The following is an 18,308-nucleotide window of genomic DNA, read 5'->3' as shown; positions in this document are numbered from 1 at the left end:
TTTTGTTTTTTATCTAGGGCTTGAACTTTTGCAACTACGAATTATTATTTTCTAGATGCAACAGATAGGGGGGGTTTTGTAGCTTTATAAAATTCTTAAGCATTTGAATGCAGGTAAATTACAATTATCCTGTGGTTTCTGTTTTTAAAAATGTGGCGTGGATTTTCTTTTTTTTTTCAATGGGGTGACCCATCCACTCTCAGAGGCGTGTAACGACGTCGTCATTACGCGCCAAGTTCCGGGCACTTTCTTCCTTTCCAGAAGGAGCGTGGTGAAGATGGCGGCGCAGAAGTCGGTGCCGAGCGACCTGTACAAATGCGTATATTCATTTCTGCGCGACAACAAGTTCACGAAGGCGGCGGAGCAGTTCATGAAGCAGACAAAAGTGGTAGGTGGCTCTTGTTGCAGCGTGGTCAACTACCAGGATGCACTGTCTGTCTCCACGCACCTCGAGTGGAAGTTGTCCACGCAGGGAGAGACTGCACGAGGAGTGAACCTACAGCTAACGTGACGCCGGGGAAGGCAACACGTGTAGAGGCTCACGCACAGCCTGTGTCCGCTGCCACCTGGTCTAAATTATACTAATTACTGTTTCCATTTAAAAAAAAAAAAAAAAAGCAAAGGGGATTCATATTGTTTTTTGCGTTATTGGAAACTTGAAACTAACTGTTAAACTGTAAAACAGGAGGTAACTGGCTAAGTTGGTGCTCCATGTGTTTTCTTAACAGGCTCCACAGGATGAAAACGAAGAAAATCTGGTGAACATCTTCGATTTCTGGGTCAAGTGAGTTGTTTGTTGTTCTCATATCAGTCCATTTAATGCTTGCATTTGTTAACTTCATACTAATATCGACAAATCTGGAAAAACATGACCAAGCCACTGTGGGGTCTTCGACAGTGCAAATGTCGACGCATATTATATAAGTTATGTCTGCCTAGAGAGTCGATGTCAGACTGTTGGCTTAGCACACTTACATTTGGGGATGAGATTTATTTCTTATACAATTGAAATGTACTTTAAAGGCAAACCTAATAAGTGGCCCATGGGCACAGTTAAAATGGCTTCTTGACCAATTTAACAATTAGTTAAATGCACATGATTAATGTCAGTGGGAATTACACTGACATTAATCATGTGCATTTGCCTTGTTAAAACATAAATGTATACAGTCATCCGAGTTGCTGTTCCAATATCCTTATGCTTACACACTGAAGCTGACATCAGTGTACCATCTTATGTTCAGCTTGAGGAGAGAGCGCTAGTTTAAATTTCAACTAAATTTCTGTCATTTTACAATTGCCTTATGAGGTCTGTTTTAGAATGGGTTCTCACTTTAATGTCACCATGGGTCTAATTAGATCGCCTGAGGCTAAGAAACGAAAAGCAACTCCCAGTAAGGAGGCTCCAAATGGCCCATCGGCCAAGAAAGCAAAAACCACCACAGAGAGCTCCAGCAGTGAAGAGTCCAGCAGTGAGGATGAAGAAGCTGCTGCAAAACCAACAAAGGCAGCCCCTGCAGGTAACGGCAATGTGTTTGATTAAGAGATTAGACATGGCAAGTTGAATTCTTTCACTGACGTGCCTTCTAGAAACCTACAGCATTATGATTTCTGTATATTTGATTTAACAGCCAAAGCAGTGCCTGCTAAACCAGCAGCAGCAGCAGCTGCTAAGGCTGCATCCAGCAGCAGTGAGGACTCCAGTGACTCTGAGGAGGAGAAGAAGAAGGCACCTGCAAAGGTAGGAGGAGGACTTAAAACTTGAGATGCAACTCACGTCTAGCCATCGCTGTGGGGTTTAGGAAAGGTCAGTGCTGTTATTTAAATGTTGTTTCTGTTTGCAGGCTGCTGTGAAACCAGTCGCTGCTGCTCCTGCTGGGAGGAAGAAAGACAGCAGCTCTAGCAGTGAAGAATCTGACTCTGAGGATGAGCAGCCTGCTAAAACCCCTGCAACAAGTTAGTTTATTACCAAATGTCATTAATACTGTGGGATGAAGCTGTTTTTATCTGTCAACTAAAATGAAGCCAATCAAAATATGTATTTTAATCTAATAAATAACTCTGATCAATAGAACCTAAGGCAGGTGCAGTCACAGCAACCAAACCAGCTGCTGCTGCTAAAGGTGCAGGTCAGAAAAAGCAGGAGAGCAGCAGCTCTGAGGACAGCTCCTCGGATTCTGAAGATGAAGCACCAGCTAAGGTTTGTGCAAGAATCTGAACACAACTCAGTGTTGTTGTATGGTCTAATTGTCCTAACTTCACAGTGTAGAAAAATGTCAAATACTGATTGTTGTACCTCATATTTCCTGATAGGCTCCAGTCAAACCCGCTCCAGTCAAAGCCGCTCCAGTCAAAGCCACCCCAGTTAAGCCTGCTGCAGCTGCTGCAGCTAAATCGAGCAGTGAAGACGATTCTTCAGAAGATGAGGCTCCTCCCAGCAAAAAACCCAAAGCAGGTATGTTTTTTTTAAACTTTGCTGTATGTCAATAGGTATGCACAATGGCTTGGACACAGAAATAACCCAGCATTGCCTCGTTACCAAAGATGTGTGACACTGAACACTAGGAAACCTTTCATATGTATTCTGTAGGATAGAGAGTCTGACCTGTCATCTTTTCGCCATTGAGAAAATGGTCTGATTTTTCTATCTGGAAAGTGCAGAAATATGTTGATACTTGTGATCACCAATTACAATGTTGATGTATGATAATCCCCGCTCACCAATACTTGTTTGTTCTTACCTGTGTCTGGTTTCATCTCTCTCATCCAAGAGCTGATCGCCTTGTCCAACCTGGCATGATCCTGTGTTTTGTATAATGATGCTGAACAACTTCCTCTGTCTTGTCAGGAGCCTACAGTGCAGTTCCACCTCCTGCTTCAATCCAGAAAGCACCAGCTGCACCAGCAGCCAGCAAGGCCAAGGACGGCGACTCCTCAGACAGCAGTGATGACAGCAGTGATGAGGAGGAAGAAAAGAAAGTAGCTGGTAAGAGGTGCTCAGCTTTCTCAGGTTGAACTATTGAGTGCATTTAACAGCATATCTAACAGCACTGTAATTGTTCACAGCAAAACCAACACCGGTAAAGACCGCAACTCCCAAACCTGCTGCAAAGAAACAGGAGTCCAGCTCTGAGAGCTCAGGTAATGATCAGGATTCAGCTTGGTCATTTTTTACGTGGAGTTGACTACTGCAGAATGTGTGATGACGTACATTTTTCTTCATGCATATGATCTTTCTAGACTCGAGCTCGGATGAAGAGGAGGGAAAGAAGCCTGCAGCCAAAGTCACCCCAGCTAAAGCAGCCCCAGTCAAACCTGCTGCTGCCAAGGCTGCACCTGCTAAAAAGGACGACTCTGATGAAGACTCATCCAGTTCAGAGGAGGAAGAAGAGGTGAAGAAACCCGCAGCAAAAGTGACTCCGGCTAAGGCTGCCCCAGCTAAACCTGTTGCAGCTAAAGCCACACCTGCTAAAGAAGACTCCTCAGAGGAGGATTCCAGTTCAGACGAAGAGGAGACGGCTGTGAAGAAGGCTCCAGCAAAACCTGCACCTGCCAAGGCTGCTCCAGCTAAAAAAGCTGAGTCTTCATCTTCAGGTAAAAGAGGCCAAAAAACATGTGCATTCAGCATTCCTTTAAGATGGATTTTTATTTTGTGAACCCGTTTGCCTGTTTTGCTAGATCAAGGCCAGAATTTCCAATCCATCAAGAGTACTGTCAGTTATTACCTAAATATAATTTCTACCTCCTCCTCTGCTTTCTTCTGCATTCATTTCAAATGTTTTTTTTTTCCTTTTATCTCAGATTCAGACAGCAGCTCTGAAGATGAGGCTCCAGCAAAACCTGCCACTAAGACTGCAGCTCCACCCAAACCTGCCGCTGTCTCCAAACCCCCAGCCAAGAAAGCAGAGAGCAGCTCTGATAGTGAGGAGTCCTCTGAGGATGAGGAAGAGACGGCGAAAGCCAAGCCAGCAGCTAAGCCAGCAGCAGCAGCCTCAAAGCCTGCCACTCCAGTTGCAAAACCTGCAGCAGCAGAGAGCAGCTCAGACTCTGACTCCTCTGAAGATGAGGAGCAACCAGCTAAAGCCAAGCCTGCTGGAGCTAAACCTGCTACCCCGGCTTCAAAGCCTGCTACTCCTGCAGCCAAGCCTGCTGCAGCAGAGAGCAGCTCAGACTCTGACTCGTCCTCTGAAGATGAAGAACCAGTCAAGTCTAAACCTGCGGCAGCTAAACCAGCTACCCCAGCCTCAAAGCCTGCGACTCCTGCAGCCAAACCTGCAGCAGCAGAGAGCAGCTCAGACTCTGATTCTTCATCTGAAGATGAAGAACCAGTCAAGGCTAAACCTGCGGCAGCTAAACCAGCCACCCCAGCCTCAAAACCTGCTACTCCTGCAGCTAAAGCTGCAGCTAAACCTGCAGCTAAAGCTGCTGCAGCAGAGAGCAGCTCAGAATCTGACTCCTCTTCTGAAGATGAAGAACCAGTCAAGGCTAAAGCTGCAGCGTCTAAGCCAGCAACCCCAGCCTCAAAGCCTGCTACTCCTGCAGCCAAACCTGCTGCAGCAGAGAGCAGCTCAGACTCTGACAGCTCAGAGGAGGAGGAGGCCACTAAGCCTGCAGCCAAGAAACAAGCTCCAGCAACAGTAGCAGCCAAGAAGCCTGCAGCTGCAGCCAAGGCTCCTGCCGACTCCAGTGACGACAGCTCCAGTGATGAGGAGGAGCCAAAGAAGGCCGCACCAACACCCAAACCTGCTGTTACAAAGGCAGCTGCTGCTCCAAAAAAGAAGGCTGAGAGCAGCTCCGAATCCTCAGATAGCTCTGATTCTGAGACAGAGGCCAAGTCCACCCCTGCTAAGCCTGCAGTCGCCAACGGCAAGTCAGCAACACCCAAGACAGCCAGTGCAGCCAAGGCCCCAGCAAAGGCAGAAGAGTCCTCCTCCAGTGACAGTAGCTCTGAAGAGGAGGAAGACACAAAAGTGAAAGTAAAAAAACCTGCGACCCCTGCAACGGCAAAGACGACCCCAGCAGCCAAAGCTAAAGAGAGCAGCAGTTCCTCAGAGAGTTCGTCCGATGAGGAGGAAGCACCACGGAAAGCAGCCACAGCTCCCACCACCCCCACAACAAATGGTATATCTCAAACAAACACTCAACGTAATGTGGTCAGTTAACAGGGAGAGTGACGCACTCAGAGCCCTTACTCTGCTTTTATAGGCCTTTAAAGCTACATGTAGTTTATCTCAACACTTGCTGAGTTCACTGCTACAACTGATCTCCTACTTGTCTCCAATGCATGCAGGTACCAACGGAAAGAGAAAAAGAGATGACGAGTCATCATCAGAAAGTGAAGAGGATGAAACAGAAGTGACAACACCCCAAAACAAGAAAGCAACAACGACACCTCAGACTTTCCCTAAAGCCAATAAGAAGGTAAGATGTTTTTTTTGTTTTTTTTAAACGACTCTGTCGCATTCATGTTCAGCCAATGGCACCTGGGAAAAAGTGATCGTTTTCATGACAGGAAATAACTTGTGTTTCAGTCCACCAACGTACCGTTCCGTAGAATAAGAGAGGAAGATGTAAACGTGGACCCTCGTCTTGCAGACAACTCTTTTCATGCAAAGGTGAGTTCAGCCACCATCTATGCAGCAGCAGCAGTGGATACTAAGATTGCTGATTTGACAGAATAATTAACCGTCATGTTCATTTGTCTTTGTGATTCCAGCATGGAGCCAGAGGGGACTGGGGGGAGAAAGCCAACGACGTACTCAAATTCACAAAAGGCAAGTCATTCCGGCACGAAAAGACGAAGAAGAAGAGGGGAAGCTACCGCGGCGGTGCCATCTCCACCACTATCAACTCTATTAAGTTTGACAGTGAGTGAGCACCGTCTCACAGTGGTCACCGACACCTGAACTGTACTGTACTTACGTGATGAGGACTATCAGTCGCCTGCTTCTTCCCTCTGTATCCAGTCCCTCTGTCATCATCACCCAGCAGCAGCAGCACTGACGGCAAACTGTGACCTGCAGAGCTGAGCTGCCTCTTCCTCCTAGTTAGCTGCCCCTGCTTTGTAATGGACACAGTTTGTTTGATCTCTATGTCGGCAGGAGAGAGATGTATCCAACTGTGACTTCAGACTGTACTGGTTGACATCCATGTGACATTATACTTATAGCCACTAGGTGGCTGCAGGCCACCTGGAAAAGGTTTAAAGCCAATGAGTGTGTTGGGCCCCTTTTTTCTTCTTCCTCTTTGTTAACCTGAGCTTTACTGTCAAATCACAAATGTCATTTTTTGGTAGCATGATTCCCCCCCCCCTCATCTTTGTATGAATGGTTGCCAGCCATCCCATCAGATTATTCTGTGTTTAAAAAGGCTAATGGGTTTTGTAATGGATCACATGGATTCTTGAAGTGTGTTTGGTTGTTTGTTAATTTTTATGTGGCTACATTTAAATGTGGGGAGGGTGTGCGCTTGGGCTTTTTCTCTTATTACACAAAAAGCATTTAGTGAGTAGAACTGAGTTTTATACTATGTATTTATTAAGTTTTATTCCATATCAACATGTAGGACCTCATGTTTCTTCCCATGTTTTTCTCAAGCCATTTTGCTTTGAAACTATCGTTTCTTCTGATGTAATGATGCCCCTGCCAGCCCCTCCCTATTTTGTTCATCTGTGGTCTTGAGTTAATTATACAAACATGAGCCATGATTCATTTTATTTCAATTTTTTGAATTTTGGAATGAACTAATTTTTTTTTATTACCTTGTAGCTGTATTTAGAAAGCTAACAGATTAAATGTTTTTGCTGCGATTTGAATTTTATTTTCTGTCTTTCCTTCAAATTGACCATGTCTTCAGTTGAACGGGCTCTGTTCACCGTTCATTTATATGTGACTCACAGAAACGGGCCGTCCTGTCGGCATCCACACATTACGAGCTGCTTGGCCTCAGATGTAACATTAATCCTCGTTGAAAACAAACTGTAAAATTAAGGCAGCAGCTCCTTTTGTTCTTAAAAAATTTGATCTTACACTGACTCAGAAAATCAACTTCAATGTCTCATCAAAGCCACTAGATGGCAGTCAGGCATCTCTGCTTCAGCACTGTATGGCTTGTTGAGTTGTAAATGTGCACCCACCTTAGTACCTGATGCCATGATGGGACAGTTAGGAGAGTGGCTGCTGTGTCCACGCCTCGGTCAGCCGTCCCTGCTGTTTGTTTTCTGCAGTGAACACGGGTCCATGTGATACATTTTCTGTTTCAACATAAATGATGCAGAAGTCAGGAATTTTAAACAGTTGAGGGCTGCACCTTTAAAGGGCTATTTTGCCAATTTAACTCACACTTTAAACTGGGAAATACAATGAGACATTCAATATAAAAATGGCAAAAAGAACAATGTACACTCACAAGCATCTAAGCCAAATCAAATATATTGCTGTAAATATAAAGGTCACCATGACATCATCAGGGCTTTTATCCTAGGCACTCCAAAATGTTCTTAATAAATCACCCTTATCTCTACATGTATGGCAGTAGGGATGTCACAATTACTTGTTTTCACAATTAATCGTGGTATTAAACTCCACAATTAATTTATCGTAAAGATTCCTGAATACCGTCACTTTCCAAAAAAAGATTAGATCTGAACCGTATCGGCAGATTTGCACCAAAGTAAAGGTAAATGCACAGATGGTTCATTTACCTAACGTAACATTGAATTGGTAGGAGTTTAAACAGGGCCGTTGTATAGGGGAGAAAGGTGATGATAATTCAAGGGCCCAGCGCCCAGTGGGGCCCATAAAAAACCCCAGTAGTCTAATCTTTGTATGACTGATTTATTCTGCGTAAGACCCTGACTAATACTCAGTACACTGTAAAAACTCAGCATCTGTCCAAGAATATTTGTCTTATTTCTTGTCCAAATGTCTAATTTCTAGTCAAAACTAATCTCTTTCCACTTAAAATAAGACTCATTACCTAAAAATGAACTTGTTTTTAGATCATTTTCACTTAAATTCACAATAAATAGAAAAATCTGCTAGTGAAAGTAAGTTTTTTGTGCTTGTAATAAGGAAGAAAAACTTGCTCCACTATCAGATCTATATTTTTGTTATTTTGACCTGTTGCCATTTTCTGCAAATAAATGCTCTAAATTACAATATTTTTATTTCGAATTTGGGAGAAATGTTGTCAGTAGGTTATATAATGAAACAAAAGTGTTCATTTTACTCAAACACATACCTATGAATAGTAAAACCAGAGGAACCGATCATTTTGAAGTGGTCTCTTAATTTTTTCCAGAGCTGTATATACAGTATATACATATATATATATAATTAAATAACAGAGAAGTACTCAACAAGTAAAGTAACATGAGCTGTGTATGGAAATGGGTGAACGGTCCCTTTAAGTAACCTCTTTATCATGTATTTGTTGTCAGCTTTATGTTCATACATTTATTTGGCCTCATTAATCTGTAAACACATTTCAGTTCACTGTTAGAATGATAACACCAGGTTTGCCTCAGGAATACAGAGTGCTGCGCCGTCTCTGCTGTCTGATGTGCATTTCACAGCACAGCAGTGGCAGCTTGATTTGGTTTTAACAGCTCCTGTCACTCCACACTCATACAAATCAAAGATAGGTGGTTGTCTCCATTTGGCAGTAAAAACTGGAGGGGGGGGGGTATAAGATCAGCGTCCATATAGGGATTTTTAAGCAAAATGTCAGTATATGTGCCCTAATACGTGGAAAACTGCAAAATCATGAACTTTGATAAAAGGACAAGTCTAATTTACCCCCAACTGCTCCATAAATTACACCCTTGCACATATGTAAGAATGGAAGGTTGCTCTTTAGCATTAACTAACAATATATGACAGATGGCACAACATGACATGTGGCTCAATGAAGCACACACTCATTGTATTCAGTGTGAGGGTGGAAAAAAAGTCTAATGCCTATGCCTTCAGAAGAACAGCACATGCCCTGTCCCTACACTTCATGTGTACGCACACTGAGCAAATGTTGTGCACATTTCTGCGCCTGTACATAAAGCAGTGTTGACTTAGGAGGGAGGTCTGCAGCCACTCCAAATCCACTCTCCTCTCACAGCTCTGACAACAGTTAACCACCGAGTGTAGCTCCAGAGCTCAACAAGCAGGGAGACCTGGCGGAGCGTGCCTGCTCGGGGTTTACATGGCTGACCTGCTGAGAAGGAGGGCGTGCTGCACAGCTACTGCAGAGCTGTTACTGGGCAATTTTTCACTGCGAGAGAGGCTCGATGCATTCGGGGGCAACGCTGCTGCTTGGCTGCGTGCTGTCGACTATGAAATCACCCCGGGCCACAGGAGCCTTCATTGAGCTATGGGGAAGCACAGTTAAAGGGTTTTGATTTGTTATTAGTGCTGGAAAAAGTTAGTTAAATAAATTCAGTGAACAGAAAATAATTCTTTCAAGTAGATCAGTTCCACATTTCTGTGTGCACACCACTCTTCTGTTTTATACCTTTATTAAACATATAAAGGCTGTTGAGCTGACGTCACCTTCAGCTGTGGGAAAATTTAATTAGCATAGCCTATAATTTCTTTTTCAGACATTGCATTGACTCATTAATTTTTCAGTTAATTAACAATCAACAGATTAATGGTCCATGGAAATAACTCATAGTCTCCCCAGTGGAGAAAGTGCTGCACAACAGATGAGATGTTTGTGACATGAGAATGAATAACTGTGGTCACCCAGAGAAAACCATGCATCTTCAAATTAGGTGAATAGGAGTTAATGAATAATAATGGCTTGAGAAAATGATCCCACTGGATTAGTTCAGAATTCATTTTCACAACGCTGAACACAATTAGCTGGAGAAAAGTTGACATTTTGGAGATATGTGGCTTTCACTGGACGACGACTTAATGTTTAAGACGGGAGAGTTTTGAAAGAAGTCTGGCAAGGAATACTGATGAAGGGCCCTTCAACCTAATCTGTGGCCGGCAATCACTCCTGAGCACCACTTCCCTCTGTCAGCTGCAATGTGAGTGAGGAGCGAGCCAGCTCGTCTCAGGCCAATGCAGCACAGTGCGCGGAGGGGCTGCAGGACAATCTTTTAATGGGCAGCAGAGGCCGAGGACTGCCCATCCTGTCCATTTCAATTAGACTAAACTGCTGACTGCTCTTGCATACACATACACACACACACACACACTCACACATTACCATATTTTCTTCTGGCACACACTCAGAGCAACTGCATACAATCAACCGTGCATTTTTTTTTTTGCCTAAAAATGTTACACCACATTTGATTACTCATGACAGATGACTTCCTCGGTGCCCCACAGATTAGTCGTGCTAATCCTCCACTGCGCTTTCCTCAGAGTCAGAATGTGAAAATGAGAACATGGCAGGACAACAATTCAACTCGCAAGTCGAGCAGAACAGTCGTTTAGAAATAAAGCTTAATCAGTTTTACATTATTAAAACATCTTTAATAGAGCATTTTCTTTTTACCATCCATCTTATATAAAGTGTTTCAGTGAGCAATAATCATAATTGGGAGAATACACACTTTGAACAGGACACTGCAGAGCAAAAGACAAACATCATTGATCTTCTATGGGACAAAAATGAGAGTAAAGTTGCAGCTGGAGCTAGTGGACTGAATGAAGGAGGTGCTAACGAGATTACAGACTTCTGCTCTCTGTCCCGGCACAGAAATAATGAAGGTTCTGTCGTCAATGTAGAAAGGACGTACTGAGGCAATTATGCAGCTGAAGGTCGAATTAGATCGATTCTGCTTCTTGGACTTGGCTTTTTGCAGTAAAACATGTTTAACACAGATATAAAAGTGCCATTTTTAACATTGACACTGCATTCCTCTAAGAATATGGCAAAAAAAAAAAATTACATATGCACAAGTTTGATTGCATATTTTAAAATATACAAAATAGTCACAATGCCTAGGGGAGGCACACTAGAGAAGCCCGTCAGGACACACAGTGCTGTGTCAGCATGCTTCACTCACTGTATTGATAGCCTGAACTACAGCGACATGTGTTAATGATCGATGAGGCCCCTCGGAGCTGCAGCCCTAATGAGTTTGTTGCATTAATTGTCCATTTAAAATCTATTGAAGGTGAATGCTGATGACGCGTTTGTTGCTTTATTCACATGCTGTCTCTCTCTCACACACACACACTCGCGCCTCGTCTCTTGTCTCCATTATGTCTTTGGAGTGGCGAAGTCCCAGGCGGTGTCCTGGGCACACTTCCACATGGCACGCACCAGCCGAGTGAAGCCCATGTCCTTGGGTTTCTCCAGCCCGCGCATCAGCCGCTGCTTCATGATGGCGATGAATTCCTTATTACTGAGCTCTCCGTTCCCTGAGGAAGACAGACAGAGGGGAGAAGGGTGACGGACAAGGGGAAAGGAGGTGATGAAATAATAGAGGGGGAGGAAGTAAGAGGATTTATTGGTGATTTCCATCTGTCAGCGGGGGCATCATTTGGCAGGGAGCTCGGGAGAGCTTGCGGATGAAGCCGTCAGCTTCTTACCATCACAGTCGAACAGGGCGAACACCACGTCGCACACGTGGTCCGACAGCTCCACCTTGGCCACGGTGCGGGCCACCTGCTTCATGGTAACTGGGACACACAGAGAGAGAGAGAGACAGACAAGAGAGATTGAGAAAGAGAGCAATGGTGTGTGACAAACTCATACGAGCCAGCTCATAAATGGCCCATGTGGAGGAGAGCGTGCGTGAGTGCGAACTGCTTTTGGATCGATAGCAGGCTGGGCTCCCGTTCACCGGGGCGACGATCTGATAGACAGGAGACAGGGAGCGAAGGGGCTGAGGGGGCGGAGGAGGAGGAGCAGACGTGTCAGAACATCCAGCACAGATGAGACTGGATGAGAGGAATAGAAAATAGACGGAGGGTGGGAGGGCACAGAGGTGTACTGAGTAAAAAAAAGAAAAAGAAAAAGGAAATTAAGACACGGGGAGAGGAAAAAGCCTCAGGGTCATTTCAGTAAAACATATACATGACAAAAAGATGAAAAGTCTCAACCATAATTATCGATCACTTGGCTTCAAAGGCGACGGAGGAGCATGAAAAGAGGAGAGGGTTAGGATGATATATATCTTATATATATATATATATATCATCAATTATTAGCTGGCTTCATTTCTACCTTTAAAAAAGAATGAGCTGTGCCAGATAACACGCCGTCAAATGGAAAGCTTCTAAAATGGTGGAAAATCATCCGATTTGACCGTGAGATGACAGAGATAATAGAAAATGACTCAAAGAAAAGAGAAGAAAGAACTACAGGAGCTCATTTAGTCTGGACGAGCAGGAAGAAGGCGGCAGTCCACGGACAACAGAAGGATGGAGAGAGACAATTTACAGCCCATGCCTGGAAGCTCTGTGCGAACCCACACAAGCCTGACGTCTTCGAAATCCCGCCACAACACAAACATACTGACACACACACACAGAAAAACTGACACGCGGCTTGTTACCGTGTAGACACGCAGCCGAAACCATGCAGTGGAAACAAGCACCTCAGGATAGACCCTCTCCCTTAAAAGCAGCAGCTGTTTCATCAGCGAATCCGAACTAATGGATGTGCTGACAGAAAACATATGGAGACATTAAAAAGCTGAATCACTGCCGTAAACCAGGGACACAGCTCATCAAATAATCGCCGTATCACTACAGCCACAGGTTTCTTCACATTTAAAGTGCTCAACTAGGAAACCAAAGGATGTGAAGAAGCCAAGAAACACGTGTTTACAGCTGCTCATATCCATCATTATCAGAAATGCAGCAACAAAACAAGATGGAAATCATCCTTTATAGTGTTTGACAGTGGATCTGGCTTTATTTTTACAAAGGAGAGATGGAGGGAGAGGGAGCAGGCACACAAATGCAGGTGATAACCCCTCAGCAAGGAAACCAACTTTTTTTTATATATATAGTTTTCTCTTTTAGAGTGTATAAAATCTGACGACAGCTGCTCATGGCACAAAGGAAAGAAAAAACAACTACTGACTAAACTATTCAAACTAACTGAGTTTGTTTGGCTTCTCTGTAAACATGCACAAGTTGCTCCTCTGTTGTACTTCTGACGAAGTTGCTGCTCAGTGAGTGGTTGGTTTTTCCAATATTAGTTTGCTGCACCTACTGTTACCATGGTAACCACGGATGTCACCAATTCATCCGAGACCGACATATTTTAGAGTTTTATTCTGAGATCTCTGTTTGATGGACTCCTAATGCTTCAGTATCCTTCAGCCCTCAGTATTGTATACACACACTACACACTTCTAATGTTGAGGCGGGAGAGGAGACACAATGATGGGTCGGTTCAGTTCAGTAGAGCAGACAGTGAGCATCAATAGTCAATAGCGCTATGAAATGATCCGTCATATGTGCATCGTGTTCGTGGTCAATGGATTAAAGCATGTGCACTCCCTGAGGGCCTGAAGGAAGACGCCATGGATGAAAGGAGGGATGGAGAAACAGATGATGAGTGGCTGAGCTGCGATTGGGAGCGCAGCCAGGCATAAAGAGATGTGGGAGGAGGATCAGGGTGGCTGGAGTGTTAACAGCTCTGAGACGCCGAGGATGAAAGTGACAAGAGTCAAGTCTGGAGAGCAGTAATTAAAGAGCAGGAAAGAGAGAATGTCAGAGGAAAAGGGCAAGTGTGGGCGTACCTTTATCTATGGAGGCACCGGCCATGTGGTAGAAACTCAGGGCCGTGTCCACGTCATTCACGTTCTTTAGGAAAGTAAAGAAATTCTCCACCTCCTCGAATGTGATTCCCTGCCAGAGTAAAGCAAATATTCAAGACGAAAAGTTAGAGAAATGTCAGGTGCAAATCATTCCTGTGGTATTTTTTTTGTTCTTTTGTTGCACAGGCCGGCAGCACAGCTATCCTGTGAAAACTCAACTAAACATTGTAATGGGCGAGAGGAGCGACTGCACCGTGTACATTTTTGGAGCAGCTCAGCAGCAGTGTGACACAAATGACAAGAAGAAGCGGGCAGAAGCTGTCGACACACATGGATGAGCGGTGAGCCGTGGACCAACAGTGGAACAGACGATCTTAGACACACATGCACATACTGTACACACACACACACACACACAGCCACGCAGCTGTCACACTGCTGATGAGCTCATTTGTAAAGAAAGGCAAGCAGCTGGTACTAGGCAGTAAATGACACTTCTCTCATTCGCATTACAGGTAATGGCAACACTGAGAGACACACACACACACTGGGATGGCAAGAGAGAGGTTAAACAGAAAGAGGAGAAGAGAGAGGAAGAGAGGAAGAGAGGGAGAGAGATGCTTACTGCAGTTTAATTCCTTAGGGAGACACAAGTCTGGCAACACCCTGCCTCATCTCTTTCTCATGCCTCGGAGGAACAGCAGCATCCTTTCATTTTCTTTTCTTTCCTCTGCTAATCACCGATTTTAACCATCAGGAGTCACCTCATCATCGCTCAATCTGACATATGTGGCGCTTTAATGTACACCAACATGCTAATATGTGATTCTCATTAACTTAAAAAGAAAGCAGAGATGGGACTTTTTCTCCTGGAGATATAATATGCATGGGCCTAACTTCAGTCAGCTGACTGATCGTGTTCATTAAGATGTAACCGAACACAAGCTCATGCTAATCACTGGAAAAACAGGAAAAGGGACAGGCCGATCCAACATTTGGCTACAAAACCCTCTACATTCTTCCTGTTTGGTCTATCCCAGCGGAGCCATTATCCTGCCTAATGTAACGTGGCTGTAACTGGCGAAAGAACGGCTGGCCGAAGTAAAGAAGAAAGTCTTTTTCTTTTGTTAGAAACCTCGCATGGCGAGAGGAAGCAAACTAATAGCTGAACAAGGAGATGTTGATTGACAGAAGAGCAAACAAGGAGTAGGATAAAGCCTGAGACAAACAAGAGTGCGATGGAGAGGTGACACCGACGGAGAAAGAGCTTATGGAGAAGCTCAGACTGAGATGGAGGACTAACTCAGAACCGGCTGCTCTGTATTTGGTCACCACAAACAGAGACAGTGGAAGGTAGAGGAGTTGGGGACGGAGAGTGTCAATGAGGTGGATAACGTCAGGCCCTGAATGTGGTGTCCTTTCCCAATGATGTATTACCTCTCAGCCAGTTTCTCTCTCACACACTCACACTGTCCCAGCACAAGCTCCTTTTCCCTCAGGCACGCACACCGTCTGTCACGCATCCTCGCATGTAGGCCAATTAGGTAAAACACTTACTCCACTACATCTTACACTATATATAACCACAGAGTACCAATCACTTATCCCAGAGTTATGTGCAAGTATGAGATTTATCTACCTGTGCATCCTTAAACATCTTCGTCAGTCCCTTCTGCATCTGCTTGAGTTTACGAGACTGGACGCCGCTGTAGGCCAGCAGCATGCCTCCGAACTGTCTCTCTGTGATTCTTCCATCCATGGGGTCGTTCCTCTCGAACTGGAGGAGGGGGGGAAAAGAGAGAGTCATGAAGATTGAGTGCTATGCAGTGGGACAAACAAATGAATAGGAGGAGGAGGGGAACATGGCGAGATGGGAAACAGTAAATACTGGCGTCAGGCTTCAGGTTGAATCATGTGTGGAGCTGCTGTTGGTGACATTAAATCTACATGTGCAATTTTTTTTCTTTACTGTGTTGCGACGGAGCGTGGCTTCACAGCAGTGGGCCTGTGTGGCTGTGTCAGGTCAATCCATTCGATTTATGTCTGAGGGTGTTTGACAGCCACACGGCTTCCTCCACTACCTCTCTCTCTCTCTCTCTCTGCTTGTCTCTGAACGTGCCAACCTCTCAAAATGTTAATTTGTTGCACTTGCACGTAGCAGCTCATGACTAAGCCACAATAAGCCCGGAGTGAAGATTTCAGGGGTGACCCGACTATTCATAGACCCCTGGAGGATCTACCTTCAGTGAGGTGCAGTGTGACCTCTGTTGTTGTGGATGATATATTACTTGGGTAGGTATTATCTCTGTGTTTAAAACACCTGTATGTTAAGCTCTGAATTCAGATTTCAATTTCACTTCTCCTAGGGTTTTCACCCAATCAGGATCTAACAAGGAGTTTGTGACATATTTTACCAGCTGTAGCCTTTTTACTGTGGGTATCAGTGTCATCTGCCGCCTCGGAAATCAAAGAGAGAAGGCAAACGCATGTTAAAACGGTGACAACCTTATTTGTGGCAGTATGAGTGCACTCTCTGAACACTGTAGTATGATTAAGACCTGACAGATAGTGATTTCTTTCTGGCAGATGCTCCAACTCCGGCTCCAGTCCTACTCTCGGTGTTTCAGACGAAGGCGCCCGTTACAGTTCAGCGTGCAAGTTAGGCTCTACCCACACTAATTAAAAGACTAACCATATGCTCAACAACACTGATCAGTCACTGGTGCTGCAGAGAGAGGAGGTAGAATATGGCTCGTATTACTTAAAGTTACCATCCCAGGCGGCTGGACTTACGATTTTTTTTCCAAATTGCACAACTGATAAGCACCCACCCCCTCTGTCCAATCAGGAATCCCCAAAACCATTAAATAGACCATTGCTATGTAAAACAGACCGTTCTGATTGGAGTAACACAGAGCAGAAGAGCTATGCAGGACATTTACCTTATGTTTAATTTTTACCATCATCAAACGGCTTGGAAGCAATTGTGATGTGCCTTCCACACTGCTGCTGAAAACCAAACCTGCATGATCAGAGCCTCGGGCCCGGTGTCACAGCTCTCTTCCCTGTGGCACAGCGAGTCCGTGACACAAACATGTCCCGTAAACGTAGATGGCGGTTGGCCGGTTGCATGATTTGGCAGTTCGACTGACAGACAGACCATCCAACCAAAGTTGTCTGAGACCAATTTGATTCGTAGGCCATATTTTGGCCCCTGCTCCTTAATCATTGATATGTCAAATCACGTATGTCATCGATTACTGTCTAATACTTAACCAGATATACTCAGATTTTTATAATTTTGCCAAAAATGAGCCGCCTGGGATGGTACCTTTAAGTGTTACAGCTTTGAGAGAGTGACACTGACCAGTGCTGACAGCAGTGAACACAGAGTATCTGTCATCCTCTACCTCTATCTATCTATCCTCTACGCAAGACAGTAAGACTGACTTCCTTCGAGTTAGAAAGCTGTTAATTTTCATGCGTGGTCCCTGAACAGGTGCAGAGGAGACTAAGATTTAAGATTACAGCAAAGCAATAACATTCAAATTAATTCAATACACAATAGAACAGTAAACCAGTAGATGAATATTCTCAATATAACACTCTATCCGCTCATTCACTTTCCTCTTTCATTACCTCTAGTTTGAGTACATCGTGCTGCAGTTTCCTCTGAAACTCCAGGAAACTGCCGATGGTGAGTTTTCCCTTCAGGTCTTCTCCAAAGAAGTAGGTGGTGAGAGCAGAGCTGCAGCCGGCCGTCTTCAGGGTGTTTCCTGTGGTGGAGCGGTCACGGTGTCGCATGCCCATGCTGGTTTGAGAACGTATGATGCTCTGGACCTAAGGATGAAGGGGTTGCATGGTAGCTCATTTTTGTTTCGTGAAATTGTCATTTTTACTTAACATTCAGAACTATTTCTTGGTTTATTCCCATTTCAATGCAGTCAAATTCAAAAAAGGACAAAAGTTATCTAAGAGATAGAGGTGTAAGTTTTGAAACCTCTATCAAAATCATCATACTGTGAAGTATTTCAGGAACCCTTTCAGATCCAGTGGAAGATTTGCTGCAGCCTGCAGCACAGCACTTCTCATCCCCTTTTCCCTCTTAAGAAAATGCCACAGTTGTGCAGAGCAGCAATACAGGGATCTACCTTTATGGACTGTCACCGTGTCTTATAGGTTACAGTAATGTAATTCTGAGCTACTATATACATTAAAGCACAGTCTAAATGTGTGGGGTTGCTGCTTTAAAGGGATAGTTCAACATTTTGGCAAATTGGCCCATTGCCATAATCGCTATAGTCATAGCAGTAGGTTCATTACCTTTAATTGTAGGTGTAAGCTATTTTCAGTACGGCGGAGCGCATCAGAGCTACGCTATGGAAACGATACGAAACGGAGCCGTTTTCAAGGTAAATTCATACAAAACCGCTGATGCGCGTTGCGTTCAGGGACAGTTTTTCAGCAAGCAGTCTCCGTATTTACCCTGTATTTACCTCGAAAACGGCTATGACTATAGCGATTATGGCAATGGGCCAATTTGCCAAAATGTTGAACTATCCCTTTAACCTTG

General features: G+C 44.4%; 2 protein-coding genes across 4 annotated transcripts in view; one reads left to right on the top strand and one right to left on the bottom strand.

Annotated features, from left to right (window-relative positions):
* The first annotated feature begins 253 nt into the window (after window positions 1-253).
* nolc1 (nucleolar and coiled-body phosphoprotein 1) lies at window positions 254-6,814 on the top strand. 2 transcript variants are annotated; one of them, XM_085800426.1, is made up of 15 exons: window positions 254-388; window positions 729-784; window positions 1,360-1,520; window positions 1,632-1,741; window positions 1,845-1,956; window positions 2,073-2,200; window positions 2,314-2,334; window positions 2,371-2,455; window positions 2,849-2,986; window positions 3,067-3,141; window positions 3,241-3,594; window positions 3,802-5,121; window positions 5,291-5,421; window positions 5,532-5,615; window positions 5,717-6,814. In XM_085800426.1, exons 1-15 carry the CDS (start codon window positions 278-280, stop codon window positions 5,873-5,875), a joined length of 3,045 nt encoding a protein of 1,014 aa, XP_085656552.1. In that variant the 5' UTR covers window positions 254-277; the 3' UTR covers window positions 5,876-6,814. The 2 variants fall into 2 exon arrangements, with proteins under 2 accessions (XP_085656552.1, XP_085656551.1); XM_085800425.1 differs by having other exon boundaries at window positions 2,314-2,455.
* Window positions 6,815-10,465: 3,651 nt separating this feature from the next.
* Window positions 10,466-18,308, bottom strand: part of micu1 (mitochondrial calcium uptake 1) — a 30,886-nt gene continuing 23,043 nt past the window's right edge. For both annotated transcript variants that reach the window (XM_085800424.1, XM_085800423.1), the window contains exons 8-12: window positions 17,375-17,575; window positions 15,375-15,512; window positions 13,718-13,826; window positions 11,553-11,642; window positions 10,466-11,381 (exon numbers count right to left, since the gene is read on the bottom strand). In XM_085800424.1, the coding sequence (XP_085656550.1) occupies window positions 11,221-11,381; window positions 11,553-11,642; window positions 13,718-13,826; window positions 15,375-15,512; window positions 17,375-17,575 (699 nt within the window). In that variant the 3' untranslated portion in view covers window positions 10,466-11,220. The remainder of the gene's footprint in view (window positions 11,382-11,552; window positions 11,643-13,717; window positions 13,827-15,374; window positions 15,513-17,374; window positions 17,576-18,308) is intronic.

This window comes from Trachurus japonicus, chromosome 15 (assembly GCF_045865225.1).
Source record: "Trachurus japonicus isolate A0001 chromosome 15, Traja_1.0".
Taxonomy (NCBI): domain Eukaryota; kingdom Metazoa; phylum Chordata; class Actinopteri; order Carangiformes; family Carangidae; genus Trachurus; species Trachurus japonicus.
Note: the sequence above shows the minus strand (reverse complement) of the source record. Positions and strands in the feature narration are given on the sequence as shown.

Excerpts from the sequence above, each read along its gene's own strand:
- nolc1 (XM_085800425.1), top strand. The coding sequence starts at position 278 with ATGGCGGCGCAGAAGTCGGTGCCGAGCGACCTGTACAAATGCGTATAT. Across the intron at positions 1,957-2,072 it reads TGCTAAAACCCCTGCAACAA|AACCTAAGGCAGGTGCAGTC; the intron begins GTTAGTTTATTA and ends TCTGATCAATAG. Across the intron at positions 2,456-2,848 it reads CAGCAAAAAACCCAAAGCAG|GAGCCTACAGTGCAGTTCCA; the intron begins GTATGTTTTTTT and ends CTGTCTTGTCAG.